Source organism: Osmerus eperlanus, chromosome 16 (genome assembly GCF_963692335.1).
Source record: "Osmerus eperlanus chromosome 16, fOsmEpe2.1, whole genome shotgun sequence".
In the NCBI taxonomy this organism is placed as follows: Eukaryota; Metazoa; Chordata; class Actinopteri; order Osmeriformes; family Osmeridae; genus Osmerus; species Osmerus eperlanus.
The window spans coordinates 13,854,367-13,879,492 of record NC_085033.1 but is presented as its reverse complement, the minus strand read 5'-3'; the positions used below and the strand labels follow the sequence as shown (position 1 = coordinate 13,879,492).

The 25,126-nt window shown below is 50.8% G+C and overlaps 1 protein-coding gene across 1 annotated transcript in view; it reads left to right on the top strand.

Moving 5' to 3' along the window:
• pard3ab (par-3 family cell polarity regulator alpha, b) overlaps positions 1-25,126 on the top strand; it is a 140,522-nt gene that overhangs the window by 55,268 nt on the left and 60,128 nt on the right. Inside the window, 8 exon segments of the mRNA XM_062480484.1 lie at positions 8,779-8,873; positions 9,952-9,992; positions 9,995-10,034; positions 12,821-12,946; positions 15,640-16,022; positions 18,230-18,369; positions 18,666-18,794; positions 21,210-21,245. Coding sequence (XP_062336468.1) covers positions 8,779-8,873; positions 9,952-9,992; positions 9,995-10,034; positions 12,821-12,946; positions 15,640-16,022; positions 18,230-18,369; positions 18,666-18,794; positions 21,210-21,245 — 990 coding nt within the window.

Here is a 25,126-nt window from a genome sequence, read left to right as displayed (position 1 = left end):
CATTTCCCCTCCTCTCTGTACCTCACTTTTCTTTTCTCTCTCACTCTCTATTTATGTAAACAGTATATCACCTCTCTCTCTCACTCTCTCTCTCACTCATCCACACTCTCTCTCTCTCCGCTCTCTCTCTCTTTATGTAAACAGTATTTCACCCTCTCTCTCACTCACACTCACATCACTCACTCACACACTCTCTCTCTCTTCTATATTATATAAACAGTATATCACCTTTCTCTCTCTCTCGCCCCTTTGTCCTGCCTCTGCTCTAATTCTCAACTCCTTGTTATTGGTCTAGCCTTTATCTCCCACCTTTCTTTCTTGTTCTGTAGCCTTTCTCCTCTCTCTCTCTCTCTCTCTCTCTCTCTCTTCCATCTCTCCTCTCTCTCTTCTCTCTCTCTCTCTCTCTCTCTCTCTCTCTCTCTCTCTCTCTCTCGATCTCTCTCTCTCTCTTCTCTTCTCTGTCCTCCTCTTCTCTCTCTCTCTCACACATCCTCTATTTCCCCCTCTACCCCCCTCTCCCTCTCTTCTCCCCTCCTCCTCCTGCCCCCCCCGCCCTTTCTCTATCTCCGTATCAATTTCTCTATCCTCCTATCCTCTCCTCTCTCTCTGATCTTTGTTCTCGTCTGTTTAATGTGACAGACAAGCCGGTGGGCGATGGTTGCTAGCTTGAGAGAGAGCGAGAGAGCGAGAGAGCGAGAGAGAGCGAGAGAGCGAGAGAGAGCTGAGACGAGAGGCGAGATGAGCGATGAGAGAGAGAGAGAGAGGCGAGAGCGAGAGCGAGAGAGCGAGAGAGCGGCGAGAGAGCGAGAGAGAGCGAGAGAGAGAGAGAGAGAGAGAGAGAGAGAGAGAGAGAGAGAGAGAGAGAGAGAGCGAGAGAGCGAGAGAGCGAGAGAGCGAGGAGAGAGAGAGAGAGAGAGAGAGAGAGAAGAAAGGCCTGTCTATAACCCCCTGAGGGACACACCTGGGGCAGAGAGTCTCTCTCACACAGGCTTTGAACACGCCGTGTTGTCGTAGCATTCAACCTACGGCGTGTGCTAATTAAAGCCCCAAACTGACCCCCACCCCCCTCTCCCCCACCCCCTCTCCCCCACCCCGCTCTCCCCCACCCCCTCTCCCCGACATCAATATTGCACATGAGAGATGCTCGCAGTCGAACCGTGCGCTCTGGAAAGGCTTGGTTAGATCCCATCTCTCCTGTCAGCTGCCGTGGTTACGTGTCTACAGGTCTCCTCGTTAGCTGCCGTGGTTACGTGTCTACAGGTCTCCTCGTTAGCTGCCGTGGTTACTTGTCTACTGGTCTCCTCGTTAGCTGCGAACAAACGAGAGGGGGAACCCAGATGAAGGAGCAGAGAAAGGGAACGCACTCTCATCTTTTACAGGGGCTGGTGGCTGGTTTGTCGTCGCTGTCGTCGTCGTCGACGACGACGAGACGACGACAAACAGCCACCAACGAGGAGACCTGCAGACAAACCAGATCAAAGGTACGGGGGGGTTGAAGTGTGTTATCCACCTCAAACGGAGCTCTAACTGATTTGGTTGATCAGTAACACAGGATCAGGGTACCTCTAAGCTAGTGCTCACCTTTAACCCTGGAGCAGTCCCTTACTGGACCCAAGACTGTCAGTTGAACTCCCCTGGCCCATGTTAACAGCTCTGTGTGTGTCACTTTATCTAAGGGGCTCTGTGTGTGTGTGTGTGTGTTGTGTGTGTGTGTGTGTGTGAGGGTCTGACAGTGCAGTTCAGGGGTCTTGGCTGAAGATATTTTGCTCCAGCTCTGTGTGTTTGTGCTGGCTCGTTCTGACATTTCTGCTGTCAGGGCCTCGGAGTGACTCAATAAATCCCCATCTCAAGTCTTGCGTTGCAGAGTGAAGTCAAATTCAGTTGGACGTAAGATTCTAAAAATACTCACGAGACAAAAAAAACGAACAGTGGCAGCCTTTGATTCTCAACTTGATGCAATCTATCTGAAATGTTGAAGCTGTAGTTGTAGCTGGGGAAAACGTGAGGGAGTTCAAACCTTTTGCACCTACAGATCAGTACGGTGGAATACCCTGGAGACGATACCTCCACCCTAATGAGGACCTGGAGATGGAGGGAGGGAGAGGGAGGGGGAGGGAAGGAGGAGAAGGGGAGAGAAAGAGAAACAGAGCAAGGGAGAGGGGGACAGAGGGAGGGAGGAGAAGGGGAGAGAGAGAGAAACAGAGAAAGGGAGAGGGGGACAGAGGGAGGGAGGGAGAAGGGGAGAGAGAGAGAAACAGAGAAAGGGAGAGGGGAGGAGAGGGAGGGAGTGAAAAAGGGGGAGAGAGGCGGAGGAAAAAAGAGAGAGAGAGAGAGGCGGAGGGAAAAAAGAGAGAAGAGAGAGAGAGATATGAACAACCACACAGGGAGAAGAAAAGAGATAAAACAAGGAGAAATGCACCCTTAAGACGGCAGCTTCACGGCTTGAATATTCTTCTTCCTAGCCACCTGACTAGTTGTTGAGGATAATGGTCTTCTCCCTGACAAGTCTCCCTTGGAGTGTGAAAGCGCGTGTCACCATTATCCAGGCCTGCATTCCACAGAGGGGGGCCGTACAGCTGCCCTGGCCCGCATTCTCAGGCCCACTGGACACTGGAGTCGGTCTCACGCCTGGACTCTCACTTTCTCTCAGTCAACACAACATGAGTCAAGTGTAGTAAAGTCTCTAGTCTGGCTGGCCACCGGATGATGTCCTGCCTGGGGACACAGCCTCGCTGGGCGGGGGTGAGGGCGGGGGGTGAGAGTGAGGCTGAGAGCCAGGGGTGAGACTCAGACCGCAGATCTCCGGATCGAAGGTCACTCCTAGCATACTGGATATCTTAGCGCAAAAGCTATTCTGTTACATTTCTTCCTCTGCCGAAAGAAAGTTCTCAGGTGTGTGTTGCGTGTGTCCTGGAGATGTCAGCTGTCAGACAGCAGGTCTTCACGAAGCTCGGTCCACAGAACCATCGTGTTTGGCTAAACCTTGGCTTCAACTAAAGGAAAATCTATAAAGTGCTGCTTGGAATAAAGGCAGGTTCCCATTGTGTGCCAGGTCTCTATTGTGTGTGTGGGCTGCAAAGCCTCTCTCTCTGTCTCTCTATCCCACTCTCTGTCCCTCTCTCTCTGTCTCTCTATCCCACTCTCTGTCCCTCTCTCTCTGTCTCTCTATCCCACTCTCTGTCCCTCTCTCTCTGTCTCTCTATCCCACTCTCTGTCCCTCTCTCTCTGTCTCTCTCTGTTTTCCTCTCTCTCTCTCTCTCTCTCTCTCTCTCTCTCTCTCCTCTCTCTCTCTCTCTCTCTCTCTCTCATCTCTCTCTCTCTCTCTCTCCCTCTCTCTCTCTCTCTCTCTCTCTCTCTCTCTCTCTCTCTGTTGTCGTGTGCATTGTTCTCCAAACGACCGTCACCCTCGGCAAACGGCAGCATGTTAATTCCTGTTCGCCGTTAGAGTGTGTTTGATGTGCTCAGCGGAGTGAGAAATCACTCCCCTCAATACACACACACACACATGCGAGCCCTCACAAACACACCCTAGCACCATTACCGTGAGTCGCAGGGAGCCACATCAGCTGTAGGTGGAGTGGATAATGACTCGGTGGAAACAGCGGGCAGTGCTGCTGAAACAGGGGGATTGCACAGCAGACTGGATCTGGGTTCTCTGGGTCTGGGTTCTCTGGGTCTGGGTTCTCTGGGTCTGGGTTCTCTGGGTCTGGGTTCTCTGGGTCTGGGTTCTTGGGTCTGGGTTCTCTGGGTCTGGGTTCTCTGGGTCTGGGTTCTCTGGGTCTGGGTTCTCTGGGTCCTCCAGGGAAAAGGCCCACGTTTGTGTTCTCAAGGTGTGTGTTTGTGTACGTTTTTGACCATGTGTGTACCTGCGTTATGTGTGGTGTGTGCGGCAACCAGTGAGTGTGTTTGGGTGTGTGCAGCTTGTGTGTGTGTGTCTGACACCCGTCCCTTCAGTTCAAACTGGAGCCTCAACACACATGTTCTCCATTACCTTCTCCCCGCACACACACAGCCCCCCCCCCTCTCCCCCTTCTCCCCGCACACAACACACAGCCCCCCCCCCTCTCCCCCTTCTCCCAGTACACACACAGCCCCCCCCTCTCCCCCTTCTCCCCCCAGTCCTCCCCCCTCACCTGTCCAGCGCTCATGTTGACGGTGTTTAGACACCAAACACAACCTGAAACCGCTCGAATGTGTTGGACCGCCGCCTAGCTCAACTCAGACCTCCCTCCCTGGCTGATTGCTTTCAAAACAAGCAAATCAACTCTCCAGGAGAGTGTGTGTGTGTGTGTCAGTTCTTTGGCTCCTGCAGAGTCCTGTGTCAGTCAGTGATGGCTAAGAGCTGAGCTGTTTACTCAAGGTCATTCTATATGAAAGTATACTGTTTCTTGACCCTGTGCAGGAAGGAAGCCTCTCTTCGTTGATCTAGAGAGCAAGGGTTGTGCTGAGGCGTGTGAATCCACAGTTTACCGTAGCATGGTAGCTAGCTGTGAATCCACAGTTTACCGTATCATGGTAGCTAGCTGTGAATCCACTGTGTACCAAGATTCTTAATGCGTTCTGCTACTTGAGGAGCACTTGATTTATAAAAATAGGGGCAACTCCGTCCGTGCCACGGCGGGAAAGAAACGACACGTCGAATTCGCTTTGTGTGTTTTTGTCTTCGTGAAATTACCTTCATTCAGCCTGATGGTGTTGAATGGATTTGGAGGTTTTCTTCAAAGCAGAACTCTGAGCTGACATTGATAGTGAGTTTGTGTAGGACATAATCTCCGGAAAGTTGCCCTGATGGGCTCTTCTTCTTGATTAGACTGTGTGTTTACCCCCCAGCACATTAGTATGTAGATTGCTATTTGGGCGGCGGTGTTGATGCTGGTGCTGTAAGACTGTATGAAAGCAGAAATTGCTGGTGAATTAAGTGGATTTCAGCTCATTGTCATTTTGAGAGGCTGGAAATCTCATTTCGCTGATACTGTTATTGCATTTCCTCTTCTGGTAGGACAGAGATGGACAGAGAGGCGGACTCACATGTCAACACACACACACACACTTTCCCTGACACTCTCCCAACACAAATACACACACACATAAACCCACTATCTCCATCACAGACACACACTTTCCCCTATCTCTCTCTCTCGGACGCACACATGTTACACACACACACACGTGTTACACACACACACACATGTTACACACAGACACACGTGTTACACACACACACACACACACGTGTTACACGCACACACGCGTGTTACACACACACATTCTCACAGTGTCTTTGGGCTTGTTTACAGAGCTCTCTCTGCCTGGCCCTGGCAAGGAAGAGACGCTATCAGACACACACACATCGCATCCACACACACACACATACAGTACACACACACACATACAGTACACACGCACACATACCGCATCCACACACACACACCGCATCCACACTCACACACACATACAGTGCACACATACACACACACACACACACAACAGCAACACCAGAAGGGGACCTTGCACAATGAGGATCCCGTGTTTTTGAAAACAACATGGATGCTCCGTATTGTTTGCGTTTACCGTCCAGAGCTCCTCTGTATCCTGGAAACGTGGCCCTCAGCCACACTCTCTTCTCTCTCTCTCTCTCTCTCTCTCTCTCTCTCTCTCTCTCTCTCTCTCTCTCTCTCTCTCTCTCTCTCTCTCTCTCTCTCTCTCTCATCTCTCTCTCTGTGTCTCTGTCTCTCTCTCTCTGTCTCTCTCTATATCTCTCTCTCTAGTCCGTCTGCGTGGCTGACGGATTGGATGATGACTAATTGAATGAGCCGGGTAATGAAAGCCCACCTTGAGTGATGTGTGGTGTTCCCCACGCATGCATGGAACACCTGGGGGCCTGTGTGGATGCCCCGTCTCACATCATCAACAAATGGAACTGAGTCTGGCCTTCTGAGGGGGGTCACACACCCAATGACCCAGGAGCTCTCCTTCTGTCTCTCTGCTTCCTTCCTCCCTCTCTCTGCTCTCTCTCTCCCTCCACCTCCCTCTCCCTCCCCCTCCCTCTCTCTGCTCTCTCCATCCCACCTCCCTCTCTCTGCTCTCTCTCTCTCTCCCTCCCTCCCTCCACCTCCCCCTCTCTGCTCTCTCCATCCCCCTCCCTCTCTCTGCTCTCTCCCTCCACCTCCCCTCTCTGCTCTCTCCATCCCCCTTCCTCTCTCTGCTCTCTCTCTCCTCCCTCCCTCTCTCCCCCTCTCTCTCTGCTCTCCCTCCCTCCCTCTCTCTCTCTGCTCTCCCTCTCCCTCTCCGAAGACACATATGGTGTGTGGAAGCGAGGGGATAGGTTAGGTAGCCAGTTATGAGAGAGGTCAGGTCTTCCTCTTGTTTTCAAAACACCAGGAGGGACCGGATAGACATGTGGAACGGCTCAGACAGACAGGCTTATGTGTGTGTGTGTGTGTGTGTGTGTGTGTTAAAGAGAGTATGTCTGTTAGTGTGCCTCTGGGTGTGTGCAAGGCAGAACATCTCTGGATGCAAGTGCATTGCTATGTTTAAGGTTAAAATGGTGCGTGTGTGTCTGCCTATAAACGTGTGTTCCTTCATACTAAATGTGTCTAGAGTATGACGGGGTGTGGGGGGCGTTGAGACCTCACTTCATTAAGTGCAGCACTCTCCAGTGCTCGCAACACGGACCACTTCATTTACTAACAGAAGAGGGGGGGGGGGGGAGGGAGTCAATGGACTCCCCTATTAAACTTTAATGAGACGATCCACCTAGTACTGCAGAGCTGGCTGCCGCTGTTTCAGGACCAAGAAACACACAATGACTCGGCTGAAAAAACCCATCTACCCCCCTCCACACCCACCAGTCTATCTCCCAGCAACCATTAACCATTAACCTCCAGCCCATGCATATATTATTTAGACCGTGGTCCACCACTCTGTCTGAAACCTCAGGAAATGGAAGGTCTGGGTGGACCATAAGACGGGAAGGGAAGCAAGCGGTTTTCCTCACGGTGACTTTTGAACCGTGAAGTGGAGACGGTGTGGTAAACAAATGTGAAGTTGGGAGAACAGCCATGATGTCAGCCAATGTTGCTAACACACAAACGATATTCATTTGTACCATTCTCATTAACCACTCGCCATGTTGAGACGTAGATCGAACTAATGAAGAGCTGTTGTTGTTTGGTCATTACGATGCCTATAGGAAATGCCCATTTTGAAGAACATAAAAATCGACATTGTCGCTACATTGGCAGCACTGTTTAACCGGTAAACATTATCGTTAACGGTTAATTACTGGTTGTGCTAGCATCGTGTCCTGGGTGATAAGGACAGTGGTGTCACTGAACCAAAGTCTCTTGTCTCGCACCCTCTCTGTCTCCTGTCGTCGCTCACTGTCACTGTGAATGCACCCTGTCCTCCGAGAGAGAGCCGTTATAGCATCGGCGCTACGGGACTGACGGTAGCGATAGTGTATGCGACGATGAATGTGAGCTGGCTATGTTCTCGTTGCAGACAGTGTCGTCTAGGGGAATTTGGTGTGAATGTTTAATTTGGTCTGGGCGGTCCTGTCATCCCTCGCTAGGGTTTGAGTCCCTCGCTAGGGTTTGAGTCTGTTATTGTCTGTCTGACGGTTTCTGTGAACTGGGGAGCTCGACATTCCCACCATCCCTGTACAGTAGCACACAGTTCAAACGGTAGCACCGTGACATGTGAAGTAACGAAGTAGCCTACTTAAGTAGATATTTTCTGGTATCATTAGTTTACTTAACTATTTATTTTTCTGTCAATTTTTGGGGGTTTCTATAAAAACTAAGTGTGGTGTGTGTGTGAAAAAAAAAAGTTTTGAAAGGTTGAAAAAAATATTTAAAAAAAAAAGTTTCCTAAAAACTTTTGTGTCGGTGTCAAAAAGGATTCCAGGCGCCTGGTTTCTGTGTAGCTAGCCTGGAATGCTACATGCTAGTTAGTATATATGGCCAGGCAGCTGGGTCTAGGGTAGCTAACTAGCCTGGGCCTCGTCCAACCTCCCACCTCAACACTGTGATTGACAGGCTTGCCACCCCGTTCCCTTCCCCAGTGGAGCCCCCTCGAAACCAAATGCCACGTTGCCATGGCAACCAGAGGCAACAGCGGCGCTCTCATTTTCATACTGATGAGGCAGCCCGGTTGCAGTGGCGGGGTTGCAAAACCCTCCTCAGGTGGCAGAATTAAATTTTAATGACCCAGTGTCTGGTTCTGCTCTCCTCTCCCTTTCTCTCTATCCCTTTCTCTATCCCTTTCTCTCTCTATCCCTTTCTCTCTCCACTCTTTCTTGCTCTCTCTCCCTTTCCCCTTTCATCCTCTCTGTCTCACCTCCTTCTTTATCTCCTCCCCCTTTCCTCCTTTCTTACCCCCTCCCCTGGAGATCAAGTGGACAGTCAGACATGATCACACCAAAGAGCCAGGCTCTGTCCACAGGGCCCTGGAGGGAGAGCAGGGCCAGCCTGGTGTTCTGGCTTAGAGGGTTCAGCCATGAGCAGTAGACCAGCACATGCCAGGTCAGCTTGGCCTTTCTATCAGGTTAGCGGGAGATGCTAATGCGCTATTATATGGAGGAGACTGTCCAACCGGTTGGGATTATGACGTTTTGTCTTTGCAGTGTGCGTACGTGTGTGTGTGTCTGTCTGTGTGTGTGTGTGTGTGTCTGTGTGTGTGTGTGTGTGTGTTCCTGTAAGACACCAGGAACATAGTTTTACTGTAAATTGAGAAACAATGAAATCATCTTGATGCGTTTGTCTGTCTGGTTTCCAGGAGGAGGTGGAGGGGCGGGAAGAAGAGAACGGACGCATCGAACCGATTGGCCGAGCTGACTCCTGTGTAGACCACACCCCCGTGAGGTCACTAGAGTAAGTTGTCCAGTCGCAAGCTGTCCTCCCTGGCTTGGAAGTCTCTCCTAACCCTCATGTCTTAACCCTAATGATGTCTGATCAACTAAACTTTACTATTCCCATTTTATTAAATTATATTTTTTCCAGGTAGATATTCGATAACATTTCATTTAGTGAAACAACTTTTTTTTCAAGGTAGCTAGGGAGACTTTCAGTTTTGTGTTCATTGTTTGAATGAATTTGCAAGAAATGTTTGTTGATCCAGTAGATGTCATTCAGTGCAGGTTTGGAGAAAATCTCTTTTAAAACCACTGCTCATTGCTTAAATGTGATTGGTGGAACTGAACTACACAAGTCTCTCTATTGGTAACCATCTCACTGACCTGGTTTATCTCCATGGTGATAGTAACATTGGTGATTTTAATGTACAGCACTTGAGCTGCATTCTTTGTACATACAATTGTGCGAATACTACAAATAGCATTTGTAGTATTCGTATTATTATCAACAGACTTATAATTTAGATTTTTCCCTATCCTGCATGCGTTCAGTCTTTTATGCAGGTACAGTATGTTAAATAATAGAATTCCTGCTTTGTGTGGATGGCTTTCTTATACACATAATTATCCAAATAAGCATAATTATCCTAACAAAAGAGCAAATTATATCTATTTATCATATTCATATCAGAGTGGATATTATGACAAATGTATAAGTCGCAATGAGAGCAGAGATACTGAAGTATAAAACCTATGTGTAGAGATGTCTTGTAATTGGCTGGGATCAGGATTCCATTCTAGAATGTGAAGCCTGTGTTCTAAGCTACTGTTTCCCCTGGCGACGAGAATCCTTCTAGATGACACATCCCCTAGGGATGTCTTCAGAAGATGCAGCACATGCCAATCCTGCCTTTCCTGCTCATAACACACACACACACACACACACACACGTGTTTTATTCATTCCTCCTTTCTCTATTTGTTGTTATTCCCCCCTCCCTCCTTCTCTCCCTCTTTCCTCCTCTTCTCATTTCCTGTTTCTTTATCCACATGTGCATCCACCCTCTCACCTCCTCTCCATCCTTCACTGTCTCCCAGTGACCTGGTGAAGCTGGTGGAGGTGTCCAATGACGGGGGGCCCTGGGGATCCACGTAGTGCCTTCAGTGCCAGGGGACCGCAGGTAATGCCCCGCTGCTGCTGGGGGAGGAGGGGGGGGGCAGGGGGAGAGGGGGGGGGGGGCAGGCAGGAGGGGGGGGCAGGGAGAAGAGGGCGGGGGGCAGGGGAGAGGAGGGGGGGCAGGGGAGAGGCAGGGGGAGAGGGGGGGGCAGGGAAGAGGAGGGGGGGCAGGGGAAGAGGAGGGGGGGCAGGGGAGAGGAGGGGGGGCAGGGGAGAGGAGGGGGGGGCAGGGAAGAGGAGGGGGGGGGCAGGGGAGAGGAGGGGGGCAGGGAAGAGGAGGGAGAGGAGGAAGAAGGGGGGGCAAAGGGAAGGAGATGGGACTGGGGAAGAGGGGGAGGAGGGGAGGAGGAGTGAGGGGGGTAAGGGGTTGGGATTGTTGGTAAAGCCCCTCCACTCAAGCTGTGAAACTCTTGATAGGTGGATGGGGAGGAGGAGGAGGAGGAGGGGGAGAGGAGGGGGGCTGAATGAGTGTCCATGGACACACACTCGTACAAACACACTTTGTGTCCTCTACTCGTGTGCCAAAGTAGCGTCTACACTCACACACACACACACACACACACACACACCCCTCCCCCCTACTCACAGACATACCACAGCCCATACTTGTGGAGTTTGTGTTCACATCATGAAGCCATTTGCCACTTTACAGTGATCAATCATGGTCGCTTAGTGTTTGCAGGTGACTGTCATTTTTCTCCATGGCTGCTGTCGCGAGTGGTTTATATGATGAAGACCTTCTACTGAACAGTTGTACCACATTCTCCCAGTGTGAGGAGGTGGGAGGAAGGTTGTTTCAGACTTATCCAGAATCAGGCTTTACAGACTGTTTACACAGGTCGCGTTAAAGGGATAACCTGCTCAAAAATGTGGCCTGTTTTGAGATTTGTGTATACTTCAAAATGTGTGGTCGTATGGGTTGGATAAGTCTGTTCCAGTTGTCGACATGGCAAAACCCCGATCCGACACTGCTTGAATCACAAATTTCTCTTGTTGGTGTATCTCTTAAAACACATCTTCTTTCTCATGACACTAGGGCACGTATGAGAATTGCTGTTTTTCATCGTATTGTGAAACAAACGTCATTTTGTCTGGCAGACGTTGTGAGTCGAAAAACCAAATCTTATCACTGTTTTCCGCCTGCCAACTTAATCAAAGTAAAAGCACATTCATAAAGCCCTTTTCTTTTATTGAGGAAATGTCATAGGCAAATGTTATCGCAAGATTAAAATGCAGAAATTATTCATCATTGGGAAAAGCTCTCATACAGGATTGCATTGTGTTACATCTCATCGGAAGCAATCAAGGAGATTGTCGGTGAACTTTCGCTGTGGTCTCAAACTTTTGCGTCTCTGCATTCATGTGAGCTGTAAGCCCTGGAGTTCAGCTCTCCAGGAGGAAGCCACACGGAGGTTTATAATCTGCATGCAGCACATCTCCCTAGGTCTGACACTTTAAGACTTTAAGCTGTGGCCATTGTGTAAATGGCTGTACGGTATCAGCAATCAATATGATATATATATTTGATGTGTGGTTTCAGAAAGGATATGCCCCGTCATGAGTGTCTTGTGAGCCTAGTGCAACGATTGAATGCTGTCATGGCTCTTACGCTTTAGTTTTGAGTTTTTTCTTTCTTTTAGCACATTAGTCCATGGCATTTGGGTTTTTTCCTATAGTATGTGAACCTAAAATATGCAATATGTAGGTTCAAATAGTAAAACAAAAGCAAAATAGTTTCCCATCATAAAAGTAACTTGGAGGAGAAATCTGAGACTGAGTTACTAAGAGTTTTGACCCCTCTCCCTACCTGTGCTAGATGTAGAGTAGCATGTTGGTGCAGCAGCATACTAGATGGTACATCAGTATGGTAGGCCTTTCTGGTCTAATCTGGATGTTCAGGTGGAGTCAGCAGTCAGATGGTGTGTGTGTGTGTGTGTGTGTGTGTGTGTGTATGAGGGGCCTCGGTGTGGAAGGCCTAAGCAGGTTTACCATGGAGATTACTTCCAGCACCAGTCACAGTTGACAAGTCTGCAGCCCTGAATGTGACAGAGCAGCACTTTTCCCAAATCCTCCCACTGTGTGTGTGTGTGTGTGTGTGTGTGTGTGTGTGTGCGTGCGTGTGTGTTTGTGTGTGTGTTTGGCATGCACAAGGAGGTGACCTGGAGGGGGGGGGGAGTAGGCAGTGAGGGGGATGGAAACAGTAGAACACCTGCAGAAGAATAAGAAGAACAATAACAACATCACCCACTTCCTCGTACGAGCGTGTGGGACGAGGAGTGTAATAGTCTGGCAGACGTTAGCACCTTTCACATCTCCCAGTAGGAGGGGAAACCTTTCTGGCTGTGATGGTTTCCTGGCGAACACGCAGGCTGGCGTGCGCTCTAGCTGTCGTTTTCATCGGAGCGGTCGAGGGGTGGATGGAGAATGATCTACGTCGTGTTTGTTGGCGTGTGGTTTGGCGTCTTTAGCGTCGCTCATGTAACTTCTGCTAATGTTGCTGTTAGCCTGCCTATGCTTTTAGTCTGGTTTTACCATGATTTATAAATGGTACCCTCCCCCCCCCCCCCCCCCCCCGCCGCCACAGACACACACTCAAACTCATACAAAAATAATAATTGATAAAACACAACGTATGTATACAACAATAATCCAAGATCTAGGAGCTGAACATGAGGCACAGTACACAGATTGCAAAATCTGCGACAGGAAATACAGTCAATTACCAAAAACGTTATAACTCTTCCTCCTCCTCTCCTCTCCCTCTCCCCAATGGTGTTGTGGTTGTTCCAGGACTCTGGGGCTGCTGGTCAAGCGCCTGGAGCGGGGGGGCAAGGCTGAGCAGCTGGGCCTGTTCCACGAGAACGACTGCATCGTCCGCATCAACAACGGAGACCTGCGCAACATCCGCTTCGAACAGTAAGCCGTCTTACTGGAGGGGCCCCATGCTCCGCCCCCTCACCTCCGCCGCCTGACCTCCCCGCCCCCGACCTCCGCCCCCTCTCTCCTTCTCTCCTCTTTAGGCTAGTCTCTCTGCCTCGGCCTTCCCTTGCCTCCTCGTCTCCTCTCCATGCCCTGGCATACCTCAGCCGTCTGCATCTAACGCATGATGCTCTGCTGCTGTTAGCCGCCATGCTAACCCTTCCCATGTATTGTAGGTATGCTGCTATTAGCCGCCATGCTAACCCTTCCCATGTATTGTAGGTATGCTGCTATTAGCCGCCATGCTAACCCTCATGTATTTGTGTTTGCCTGTTAGACTCTTGGCTGCTTCTTCTTTCTTAGCTTAGCTCTCTGGCGTGACGCGACTCTAACCCTGCTTCTCTCCTCTCTATGACCAGAGACGTCCACTCACCCCCCCCCTCCCTCTCTCTTCCAGATAAACACATACTTATTGTGTCCTAAAATACTCCATTGCTTGGACTCTGCTTAACATTCATAGCTTCTGCTTTTCAGCTCTCCTTCTCTTACTTGCTGTCTCTCATCCCCCTCTTCCCCTCCCTCTCTCTCTCCAGTCCCTTCAACCAGAACCCTAACAGCTTTCTGCTCCCCTACCTCCCCTCCTCTTCTCTGTAGGAGCTGTAGGCAGCATGCAGTCTACCTCATCCTCCTCACCTCCTCCTCCTCTTCTCTCCTCCTTCTCCTCCTTTCTGTAGGAGCTGTAGGCAGGGTGCATGTACCTCATCTTCCTCTTCTCTCCTCTTCTCTCCTCCTCCTCCTCCTCTCTGTAGGAGCTGTAGGCAGCATGCAGTCTACCTCATCCTCCTCTCCTCCTCCTCCTCTCCTCCTCCTCTCTGTAGGAGCTGTAGGCAGCATGCAGTGTACCTCATCCTCCTCTCCTCCTCCTCTCTGTAGGAGCTGTAGGCAGGGTGCTTGTCATCTTGCAGGCATGTAGGTGCAGCAGTCTCACCTCAGTAGGTTCCCAGTCTGCAGAACCCGCTGGAGCGTCTGATGAAGCTGCTGCACCTACATGCTGCATGTCAGCACAAACACTCCTGCGCTGGGGCTCATGCAATAATCAGATGAAGAGGTGCTGTTCCTTGTACACGCACACACACACACACACAGAGGTACATGTACAACATACATATGGAACAAAATATTATCAGCATGCATCTCATGTACAATGTACACTATCTGGATGTCTGGAATGTCAAGTATCGTTCCAGTTCTGTGATTTAATCTCAGCCCCGGTTACTCTATACAGCGTTCCCCTCGATTCAGACAGGAAAATCTAGAAGTAGGCCATATTGTCAAAGAAGCCTTCGATTTATTCAGCAAGTGATGGGGACACGGGCGGGCGTTCCTGCGTCTCCTGTGTGCGAACCTATCTGCAGTATATTTATATTTACCCGTAGCCTGGAACTGGGGATAGATTACACCTCGCCTGCCTCTCCATCTCGCCTGGAACTGTAAAGTAGCCGGGCGGAGAACTGAATCTAACCTTCAGGGGAATGTTATCTTTGGCTGGGAACGTCAGGGAATAGCGAGAGACAGAGAGCGAGGAAGAGAGGGAGAGAGACAGAGAGAGGAACAGAGGGAGACAGAGAGCGAGGGAGAGAGCGAGGGAGAGAGCGAGGGAGAGAGCGAGGGAGAGAGAGAGCGAGGGAGAGAGAGAGCGAGGGAGAGAGAGAGCGAGGGAGAGAGAGAGCGAGGGAGACAGAGAGCGAGGGAGAGAGGGAGACAGAGAGAGAGGGAGACAGAGAGAGAGAGAGAGAGAGAGAGAGACGGGGATAGAGGGAGAGTTCCGGAATTCGGCGTTGTCTCTTCAGCTGTTGAGGAGGATTGGACGTGTTCGAACGACCAAGTCAACTTTATTGTAACAGGTGTTGCTAACAAGACTCATGCTCCAGCCAACAAGTAGAGATTTACATTCCACATTCTACATACCGTACTGTACCTCATATATTTAAGGGGTTTTAAAAGGATTTTCTCCAATCATCCTATCGTGTAGAGAAGGCTTCTGTAGCCATTTGAAGGATGATGTGTTTAAATTGTCAAGCCTGCTCTAAAGCTGGGCCATTGTTACTCTGAGTCAATTATTGTTGTAAAGCGTAGGTGGGCGACTGTGTGTGTGTGTGTTCTCACAGGTATTTGTTTGTGAATGTGTGTGAGTGTGTGTGTTCTCATCGATATTTGTGTGTATTTTTGGCGTGTACATGTGTCAGCGGGTGTTTTTGTCTGTGTCTTTGTGCGCCTACAGTACTTGTCTGTGTGTTAGTGTGAGTGTGTGTGTGTTTGTGGTGTTCACTGAGCCTGTTCTCACGCCTCTACTCCTCCCTCTCCCCTCTCCCCCTCCCTCCCCCCCTCCTCCCACTCCCTCCCCCCCTCCTCCCCCTCCCTCCCCCCCTCCTCCCCCTCCCTCCCCCCCTCCCCCTCCCTCCCCCCCTCCCCCCTCCTCCCCCCCTCCTCCCACTCCCTCCCCCCCTCCTCCCCCTCCCTCCCCCCCTCCTCCCCCTCCCTCCCCCCTCCTCCCACTCCCTCCCCCCCTCCTCCCCCTCCCTCCCCCCCTCCTCCCCCTCCCTCCCCCCCTCCTCCCACTCCCTCCCCCCCTCCTCCCCCTCCCTCCCCCCCTCCTCCCCCTCCCTCCCCCCCTCCTCCCCCCCCCCCAGAGCCCAGAACATGTTTCGCCAGGCCATGCGTTCCCCCGTCATCATGTTCCACGTAGTCCCCTCCCCCATGAAGAACCACTACGAGCAGCTGTCCCACACAGAGCACCCCCCACACCCCCCCTCTTCCTCAGGACACTTCAGCCCCGAGTCCCTGGCCAGCGAGCGGGCCGGGGGCACCCCCACCTCCAGCCTGGACCACACCCCCCAGAGGATGTCCCGCCACGGGCCCCCCCTGACTCCCAATGCCCACTCCCCCCCGCCGCCCTCCATGGGCAAGCCACCCACAGGCCACGCCCCCTCGCCGCAGAAAATCCTAAGCTCCGCCCCCACGGGAGGGTACGCGAAGAAGGTTGGGCGGAGGCTGATCATTCAGCTGAAGAAAGGTTGGTGGTTTGGTTCCTACCTGGGGGGGAGGGGGGAGGGGGGGGCTTGATTTGACTCTGCTGTCCTTGGGTTCATCTGGGTTCTGCAAATACATTTTCAAAGTGTTATTGTAACGCCAGGGGTGCTTATGTAGATAGATCTCACGAGAGTGCACCACTCTGGAAACACTCAACAAGTCAAATGAACACTCCTGGTGTCTAATGAACACTGACACATTAGCTGTGTGGGTTGGACAGACTGGGTTCTGACCTGGTAGTCAGGAAAGGGTCCTGAGTCACGGAACCCTGGAGACGGAAGCCGGGCATGAATAGAGTTCTAGAACCATCTCTTGTTCTGAGTTCTCGGTTCTGTGTGCTGTAGGTTTGTCTGGGTGTTCCTCTGTGTGTCTTCATCTCATCTGTCAGATCTCATGGAGGGGAAATCCCTCCTCTCTCTGTGGCAGTCCAGTTTAAACAGCCTTTCAGATCTAGATGCTTGCAAGTTTATGTCTTCAAGTCCAATGAATAAATGATTGGTTTGGTCTTGATGCTTGAAAGAGGAGTGTTTGGTATGAGATACCACAGCTACTGAAGCCCATGCTGAGAGGAGGGCTTGTGTATGTTTATAACACACACGCATAAACACATATACCCAACACACACATGCACACAAGCATATACACCCCCCACAGACAGACAGACAGACAGACAGACACACACACACACACACACACACACACACAGAGTGAGGCAGGTCTCAGGAGTGCTTCTGTGACTGACAGCGGTAGAGATGGTTGGCATAGGCTCCGTACCAACCCCACACCAGGTGTGTGTGTGTGCCAGCCCATCTCCACAGGGACCAGAGGTCTTGTTGCTAAGCAGCAGCTGTGTGAGGTGTGATGTTGGTCTGGAAACCAGGATTCTGGTGTGTGTGAGGTGTGATGTTGGTCTGGAAACCAGGATTCTGGTGTGTGTGAGGTGTGATGTTGGTCTGGAAACCAGGATTCGGGTGTGTGTGAGGTGTGATGTTGGTCTGGAAACCAGGGTTCTGGTTGTGTGATGTTGGTCTGTAAACCAGGGTTCTGGTGTGTGTGAGGTGTGATGTTGGGACTCCATCACTGTCATGACTGGGAGATGGGCCGTGTGCTCATGGATGTGCTATGCATGGAGCCCCCAACTCCAGCGCTCAGACAAGCAGTTTTACGCTCCTTATTAGCTTGCTGTTGTTGGACGGGCTAACGAGAACTATAACTAGATATAGGATAGTTTTAAGAATCGTTATACACCACAACGATAACTACAACTATATAGCGGGTCGATATCGTTGGAATCACTTTCAAAACTTATTTTGTTCCAGCTGATACTATAAACTACGCGCATTTCAAAAGGCAGACGACATTGCGGAGATGCTAATCGTCGAGGTTGGTGCTGTGGTTGTGGAAATACTGTTCTCGTTAGAGTTCTCGTCATCGTCGTTTGTTTGTCAGGGAGAGATCAACACGGGGCTCATTTAGGTCTCGACACAGACGTTAAATCTCCACGGTAACCCCGAAGGGGCGACCCCTGAAACAGATTAACCTGTAGACGGTTGGTGGGGCTGTTTTTTTTGTTTTTTTTTATCGCTAATAAAGTCTTCTTTTGGAAGTGTTTCTGTCCGTGTGAGGACCAAATGAAGGAGAAATGAAAGAAAAAAAAGAAATGAACGAAAATGTAAAAAAGAAAGAAAAGAGATTGCCTGAGAAAAGTCTATCTAACTTCAGTAAAGGATCATCCCTTGAAACGCTCGTAGTCTAAATCCTGCATGTCCGGGATATAACCCCCCGGGGATTAAACCCAATCTGTTAGTAATCTAAGTCCTCATTAGAGCAGAGCAGACAGGTATGTATCAATCAAGCTAATGGAAGTCCTAACGATCTCTGACTCCATTTGAAACTCTGGAACACTCAGCCGACCAGGAAGTGTAACGCACACCTCTCTCTGGGAGGCCGGCTGATTGGCTGAGGAAGGATTTGGAGGGACCTGAATGGGAGGGGTTTAGTGTTCTTCTTGTGTTTCAGTCCACTGTTCTGTTCTCACTGCCAGGGGATTAGATACCCTGGATGTTCTGCTTCTTGATCTGACTGTGTCTGTGTGTCCCAACACACTGTCCCTCCCCTCCTTTCACCCCCTCTCTTTTGCCTTTCATCCTCTCCTCCTCCCCTCCCTCCCTCTTCCCCTCCCTCCCCCAGGTCCTGAGGGTCTGGGGTTCAGCATCACGTCTCGTGACGTGCCCATCGGAGGCTCCGCCCCCATCTACGTGAAGAACATCCTGCCCCGTGGGGCAGCCATCCAAGATGGCCGCCTCAAGGCTGGAGACCGTCTGCTAGAGGCAAGCACACCGACCCCCACCTAACCCTGTCTCACCTGTCTGACTCGAACCCTGTCTCACCTGTCTGACTCGAACCCTGTCTGACTCGAACCTGTCTGACTCTAACCCTGTCTGACTCTAACCTGTCTGACTCTAACCCTGTCTCACCTGTCTGACTCGAAGCTATCTGACTCTAACCCTGTCTGACTCTAACCCTGTCTGACTCTAACCTGTCTGACTCTAACCTGTCTGACTCTAACCTGTCTGACTCTAACCCTGTCTGACTCTAACCTGTCTGACTCTAACCCTGTCTCCAGGTGAACGGGGTGGACCTGACTGGGAGGACGCAGGAAGAGGCGGTGGCTCAGCTCCGGGCCACACCCATGGGAGGGGCCGTGGGACTGGTCATCCTGCGCCAGGAGGAGGCCTTCATACCTCGTGAAGTGGTGCGTGTGTGCGTGTGTGTGTGAGTGTGTGTGTGTGTGTGTGCGTGTGTGCGTGTGTGTGTGTGTGTGTGTGTGTCTCCATGGTGGGTTCCTGTGTTCTCCCTCTAACAGAGCAGCGATGCAGAAGTTTGATTTGGCCTCCAGCTCTGAGTTCCTCTTTATGATCCTGCTTCAAGATTCCTCTCTGGAAATTATTTTTCTTTCCTTGTTTTCTTTCTGCCTTTGTCTGTCTCACACATTTTCTTTCTCTCCTTTCTTTCTCTCCTTTATTTCTTTCTCTCTCTCCTTTCCCACACTCTTTCTTGCTGTTTTTCTCTCTTGCTCTATCTCTGTCTATCTCCCCTCTTCACTCCCTCCCTCTCTGTTCCTCTCTCTCCTTCTCCTCTCTTGATTGGCTAGATTGATGTATGGCAGAATGAGCAGGTGCTGGGCAGGTACGACCAAAGTGAAAACCACACTCCTGTAGAATATCAATCACCTCTCACACAGTCCGCAGTCCTGCGCTGGTGTGCGTGTGTGTTGTTAGAGACGCCGTTAGAACAGCACTCAGAATGTAGACGTCCATCTATCATGTGTTTATCTCCTATCCAGATGTTTCTGTGGAAGATGTCTGGTAGAGGATTCCTTCTCCATCGCTAAGCTCAGGTTTCATTAGGCTCGATGAGCATTTTTTAATTCAGTCTCTGCTTACATTTTGTTTTACATTTTGCATTACTTTAATGAACATCTGGGAGAAACTAACTTGCTGGCTAATTGACAGTTATAATGTGGTTGAGTAATATCACGGTGTTTCACCAGCATATGATGCCTGACAAGGCAGAATGTATGACAGGCCTGAAGGTGTTTATGAAAGTGGAGTAAACGACTGATGCTGTTAGTGACCTCTAAATCACACACACACACACACACACACGTACAGCAGGGACTCCAGCATCTCAAGACAGTCAGCCACGGCGTTTAAACACCCCTGCTATCGAACGTTTTGCTGAGTAATAGCGACAGGCTGCACTTAAATCTCCCCCCCGGTTGTCATAAAAATAAACCGCCCCACACCCCCCAAAAGAAGCTGAACCATTGGTACGTCCCAGCCCCGCTACCATCGACCGATCTTAATCAAACCGGCTCATCTGATTGGTGAGAGGCATTGCTACGGGGAGGAAGCTGACGTGTGATTGGTTGGGCTGACACTCAGGGGCCCAGTTAGATGTGGTAGGTGTTTACGAGACGCTTCCTGATCGATAACGCATCTTTAGATTAAAGTAGAGACTTTGGTCCAGATTAGTGACGGGTCTGGGATGGTTTGGTTTGGTGTTTTTTAATGAACTGTCATTCAGTTCCAAGTTAGGATTTATTCCCCTCTAGCTGTAACAAACGCCAGGAGACAGCTTAACGGCGCTATCGGCCGAGCAGTGATCTAGCGAAGGAACTGTCATGGGATCCCAGGCTTTAAGGTGGATATTGACTGTGGATGTAAGCTAATTAGAAGTGGGTGGTTTGCGGTTAGAGGTACCATTACCTTAGCATGTTCTTGGCTCTCGGGAGATGCTCCGTTTGTGTTGCCGTAATACGTACACGCTCCAGCGTTCCGTTCTGGAAGTTTACGCGTTGTTTCGAGCTGTGCGCCGTGCGTTTGTAGGTTCGAACCCCTCTGCTGCATGCCCTGCTCATCCTGACCAGCAGGGCCGTAGACCCTCCTGCTCTCTCACACTACAGAGAGTCCTGACCAGCAGGGCCGTAGACCCTCCTGCTCTCTCACACTACAGAGAGTCCTGACCAGCAGGGCCGTAGACCCTCCTGCTCTCTCACACTACAGAGAGTCCTGACCAGCAGGGCCGTAGACCCTCCTGCTCTCTCACACTACAGAGAGTCCTGACCAGCAGGGCCGTAGACCCTCCTGCTCTCTCACACTACAGAGAGTCCTGACCAGCAGGGCCGTAGACCCTCCTGCTCTCTCACACTACAGAGAGTCCTGACCAGCAGGGCCGTAGACCCTCCTGCTCTCTCACACTACAGAGAGTCCTGACCAGCAGGGCCGTAGACCCTCCTGCTCTCTCACACTACAGAGAGTCCTGACCAGCAGGGCCGTAGACCCTCCTGCTCTCTTACACTAGAGTCCTGACCAGCAGGGCCGTAGACCCTCCTGCTCTCTCACACTACAGAGAGTCCTGACCAGCAGGGCCGTAGACCCTCCTGCTCTCTCACACTACAGAGAGTCCTGACCAGCAGGGCCGTAGACCCTCCTGCTCTCTCACACTACAGAGAGTCCTGACCAGCAGGGCCGTAGACCCTCCTGCTCTCTCACACTACAGAGAGTCCTGAGCTCCAGCCTACACTCATGTGCCCTGCTGACAGTATCACATGTAACTGTTTTCTTCTGTTTACTAATTTTCCGTTCTTCGATCCCTTCTCCTCCAGAACACAGAGCCTGTGATGCAAAGCCCGGGAGATTTGGTAAGACTCCGCCCACTGCACTGAACACCTGTTACCTGTGCTCCACCCACTGAACACCTGTTACCTGTGCTCCGCCCACTGAACACCTGTTACCTGTGCTCCGCCCACTGAACTGAACACCTGTTACCTGTGCTCCGCCCACTGAACACCTGTTACCTGTGCTCCGCCCACTGAGCACCTGTTACCTTTGCTCCGCCCACTGAACACCTGTTACCTGTGCTCCGCCCACTGAACAGCTGTTACCTGTGCTCCGCCCACTGAACTGAACACCTGTTACCTATGCTCCGCCCACTGAACACCTGTTACCTGTGCTCCGCCCACTGAACACCTGTTACCTGTGCTCCGCCCACTGAACAGCTGTTACCTGTGCTCCGCCCACTGAACTGAACACCTGTTACCTGTGCTCCGCCCACTGAACACCTGTTACCTGTGCTCCGCCCACTGAACTGAACACCTGTTACCTGTGCTCCGCCCACTGAACACCTGTTACCTGTGCTCCGCCCCCACCCCCGCCAACACTGGGCCCATACCCACCTCACCCCCCCTCACCACACGCCTACCCTACCACCACCACCACCCCCGCTTTCATCTAACATCCTGGCTCCTGATGCATGCTGGGAGCCAAAGTGCATCTCTCCCTGCTGATCGGGCTGTGGTTACCAGTGGGTATATATGGGTGTAGCCGTATTGCGAAACCCTTAGCTATTCGTCTAGCGTGCGTAAACACTGAGGTCCATGTGTGCACTGATTGCAAGTCAATGTCATTAGCTTTAATGTGCCATAAGGTAGTGGGTTGGCTGCCAGGGCTTTGAAAGGCCTTCCCTGACTGAGGTAACGCGGTTATTCTGGCAGGGTTTCAGTAACATGGGGAACCTTAGCCAGACTCTTCAATGTCTCTTGAACAGAAGGCAGTTTAAATGTCCATTTGTCTCTATTCAAAACATCACAAAGTTCATTTACTTACATTAACTGACCAATGAGGAGTGACCCCCTATATCTGTGTTTGTGGGAAGAACTGTGGCTCCTTGTACAGCAGCATGAACTGCACCCATTAGACTCCATTCATGCCCGTCAACCATCGCGATGCTTAATTGGCCGGTTAATTTCATCCCGGGTGGATATTTGCCGGCTGCATGCATGCTTCCCTACAGGGGACGCCGTGGTGCATTCTGGGTAATGGAGTTTGTTATAATGATCCCAGCTGGCATGTCCACTCTGAATGCTTCCAGCAGCTAAATATAGAAGGATGAGGGGTGCTTCAGGGTGGTCCTGTTCTCCAGGAAAATATCCATCACTACAGTTTCCTAACTGTTGTTGGTAGAATCTCGTCCATCTGAGAAGATTTGTATTCTCGCCCCCCCCCCCACCTTCTCCTGTCTTTTCCCCTTTTATGTTAGGCTTTTTTTTCCAAACGTTTACTGAAATTGATTGAAATGCTTCGACGAGAAACGGAATCCAAAGAATGCACCTTGGATATTACGCAATCTCCTCCTCTGTTTTTCCTTTTTTATCTCTCGTTTTCTTTTCTCCCCTCTTTTCTTTTTCTCTCCCAGTAAATCATTTATATTATTTTTCCCGGCATATTCTCCCTCTATCCCATAATTGGCTCAATTATAGCCAACAGATGTTCCCTCTTGTTAGGAGCCTTGTTACAAACAACTCCTCAACACAAGTGCACTTCTCTCCTTGGCAGGGAGGTTGCCAGGCATCTCTGAGGCTGTGAAGCTGGAGCACAGGCTGGGGTATAGATGCTATTACAGGCTGGGGTATAGATGCTATATACAGGCTGGGGTATAGATGCTATATACAGGCTGGGGTATAGATGCTATATACAGGCTGGGGTATAGATGCTATTACAGGCTGGGGTATAGATGCTATATACAGGCTGGGATATAGATGCTATATACAGGCTGGGGTATAGATGCTATATACAGGCTGGGGTATATATGCTATATACAGGCTGGGGTATAGATGCTATATACAGGCTGGGGTATAGATGCTATATACAGGCTGGGGTATAGATGCTATATACAGGCTGGGGTATAGATGCTATTACAGGCTGGGGTATAGATGCTATTACAGGCTGGGGTATAGATGCTATATACAGGCTGGGGTATAGATGCTATATACAGGCTGGGGTATAGATGCTATATACAGGCTGGGGTATATATGCTATATACAGGCTGGGGTATAGATGCTATATACAGGCTGGGGTATAGATGCTATATACAGGCTGGGGTATAGATGCTATATACAGGCTGGGGTATATATGCTATATACAGGCTGGGGTATAGATGCTATATACAGGCTGGGATATAGATGCTATATACAGGCTGGGGTATAGATGCTATTACAGGCTGGGGTATAGATGCTATTACAGGCTGGGGTATAGATGCTATATACAGGCTGGGGTATAGATGCTATATTCAGGCTGGGGTATAGATGCTATATACAGGCTGGGATACAGGTTATATACTGCTATAGGTAGGGATGGAGAGAGAGAGGGAGGGAGGGATGGAGGGATAGAGGGAGGATGGGGATGGAGAGAGAGGGATAACAGGTAGAGGGGATGAGAGAGAGAGAGAGAGAGAAGGAGAGAGAGAGAGATCTGGAGTGATCTATTGACCAAAGGGAGCAGATGATAAGTTGCACTCCAACAGTTTGAACAGAAAGCCGAGCACTATCACCATGCAGTTGTAATGACACACAAGGGTGCTGATGCTGGTTCAGTCTTGGCATGTTATGTTGGTCACAATGGGGAGGGAGGGGGGGGTGAATTCTGTTTGTTTTATGCAGAGGCAACAGTTTGTTGGGACATGTGTTGGGGAGCTTGGGAGATGGTGGGGGGGTGTAAGTTGGGCTGGTGGGGGGGGGGGAGAGGTCTACTTGGATGGAGGGCGTCTCTACAGGGGGTTTAACCGGTGGTCTGACTGTTCCTCTTCAGCGTGCACGTCTGAGGAGGGCGGGGTCGACGAGGAGCGCCCCCTGGCTGTCTGAGGTAACCCCTCCCGCGCATGGACACTTGTGGCATGACATCACTGGGCTGCAACCAATCAAGATCAAGCACAGCTGTGACGCTTGTCAGGCCTGTCCATGGAAAAATATGAAAGAAGCTGGTTTAGGCCTGGTGTAAGGGTTAGGGCTGTGACCATTTGAGGTAGGGGTAAGGATTGGGCCTGGGGTTAGGGCTAGTTTTGTGGCACTTAATAAGTGGAATACACTGCAATACATGTGTCACTTAGGTTTAACACACACATACACACACTTTCGTTTTCGCTGCCTTTTGTAGCCCCTGCAGAGCAGAGCTCCACAGGCTGTGCCAGTCATTGAAGCCCCGGCTGGATTGGTCCAGTTTGAGACGCATGAACTTCCTGTTTCTCTGTTCAGTCCATCAGCCTCACTGAGACTGGCACCTTCACGCCAGTTAAAACTGAAAAGCCATCAGCAGCACTAGTTACAGCAGTAACACCTTGCCAAACCCCATTGATCCCTCCACCCCCCCCCCTCCACCCACCCACGCACACAGTCCACTCCGCCACACGAACGGATTGCGTAGCGACCGCGCTAAGCTAACTTCAGTACAATGAGTAATTGTGGCGGCCATGCTACGCGCGCAGTGCTATTCCTGGGTCCCCACGCAGCTGCGAGGCAGCATTCATGTCTCTGAACACAGCCATGTATGAGTCAATCAGGGGGGCTATTCTCCTGCCCAGAACAAGCTCTTCTGGTTTAATCAAAGCCATGTTTCAAGCTGCCACCTGTTCCCCATGCTAGCACAGAGCCCGGGAGCAGATGCTGGGGATGGCTGAACATGGACTGTAAACACTGGAGGGATGGATGGATGTAGGGTGGGAGGGAGAGAGGGAGGGATGGAGGGATGG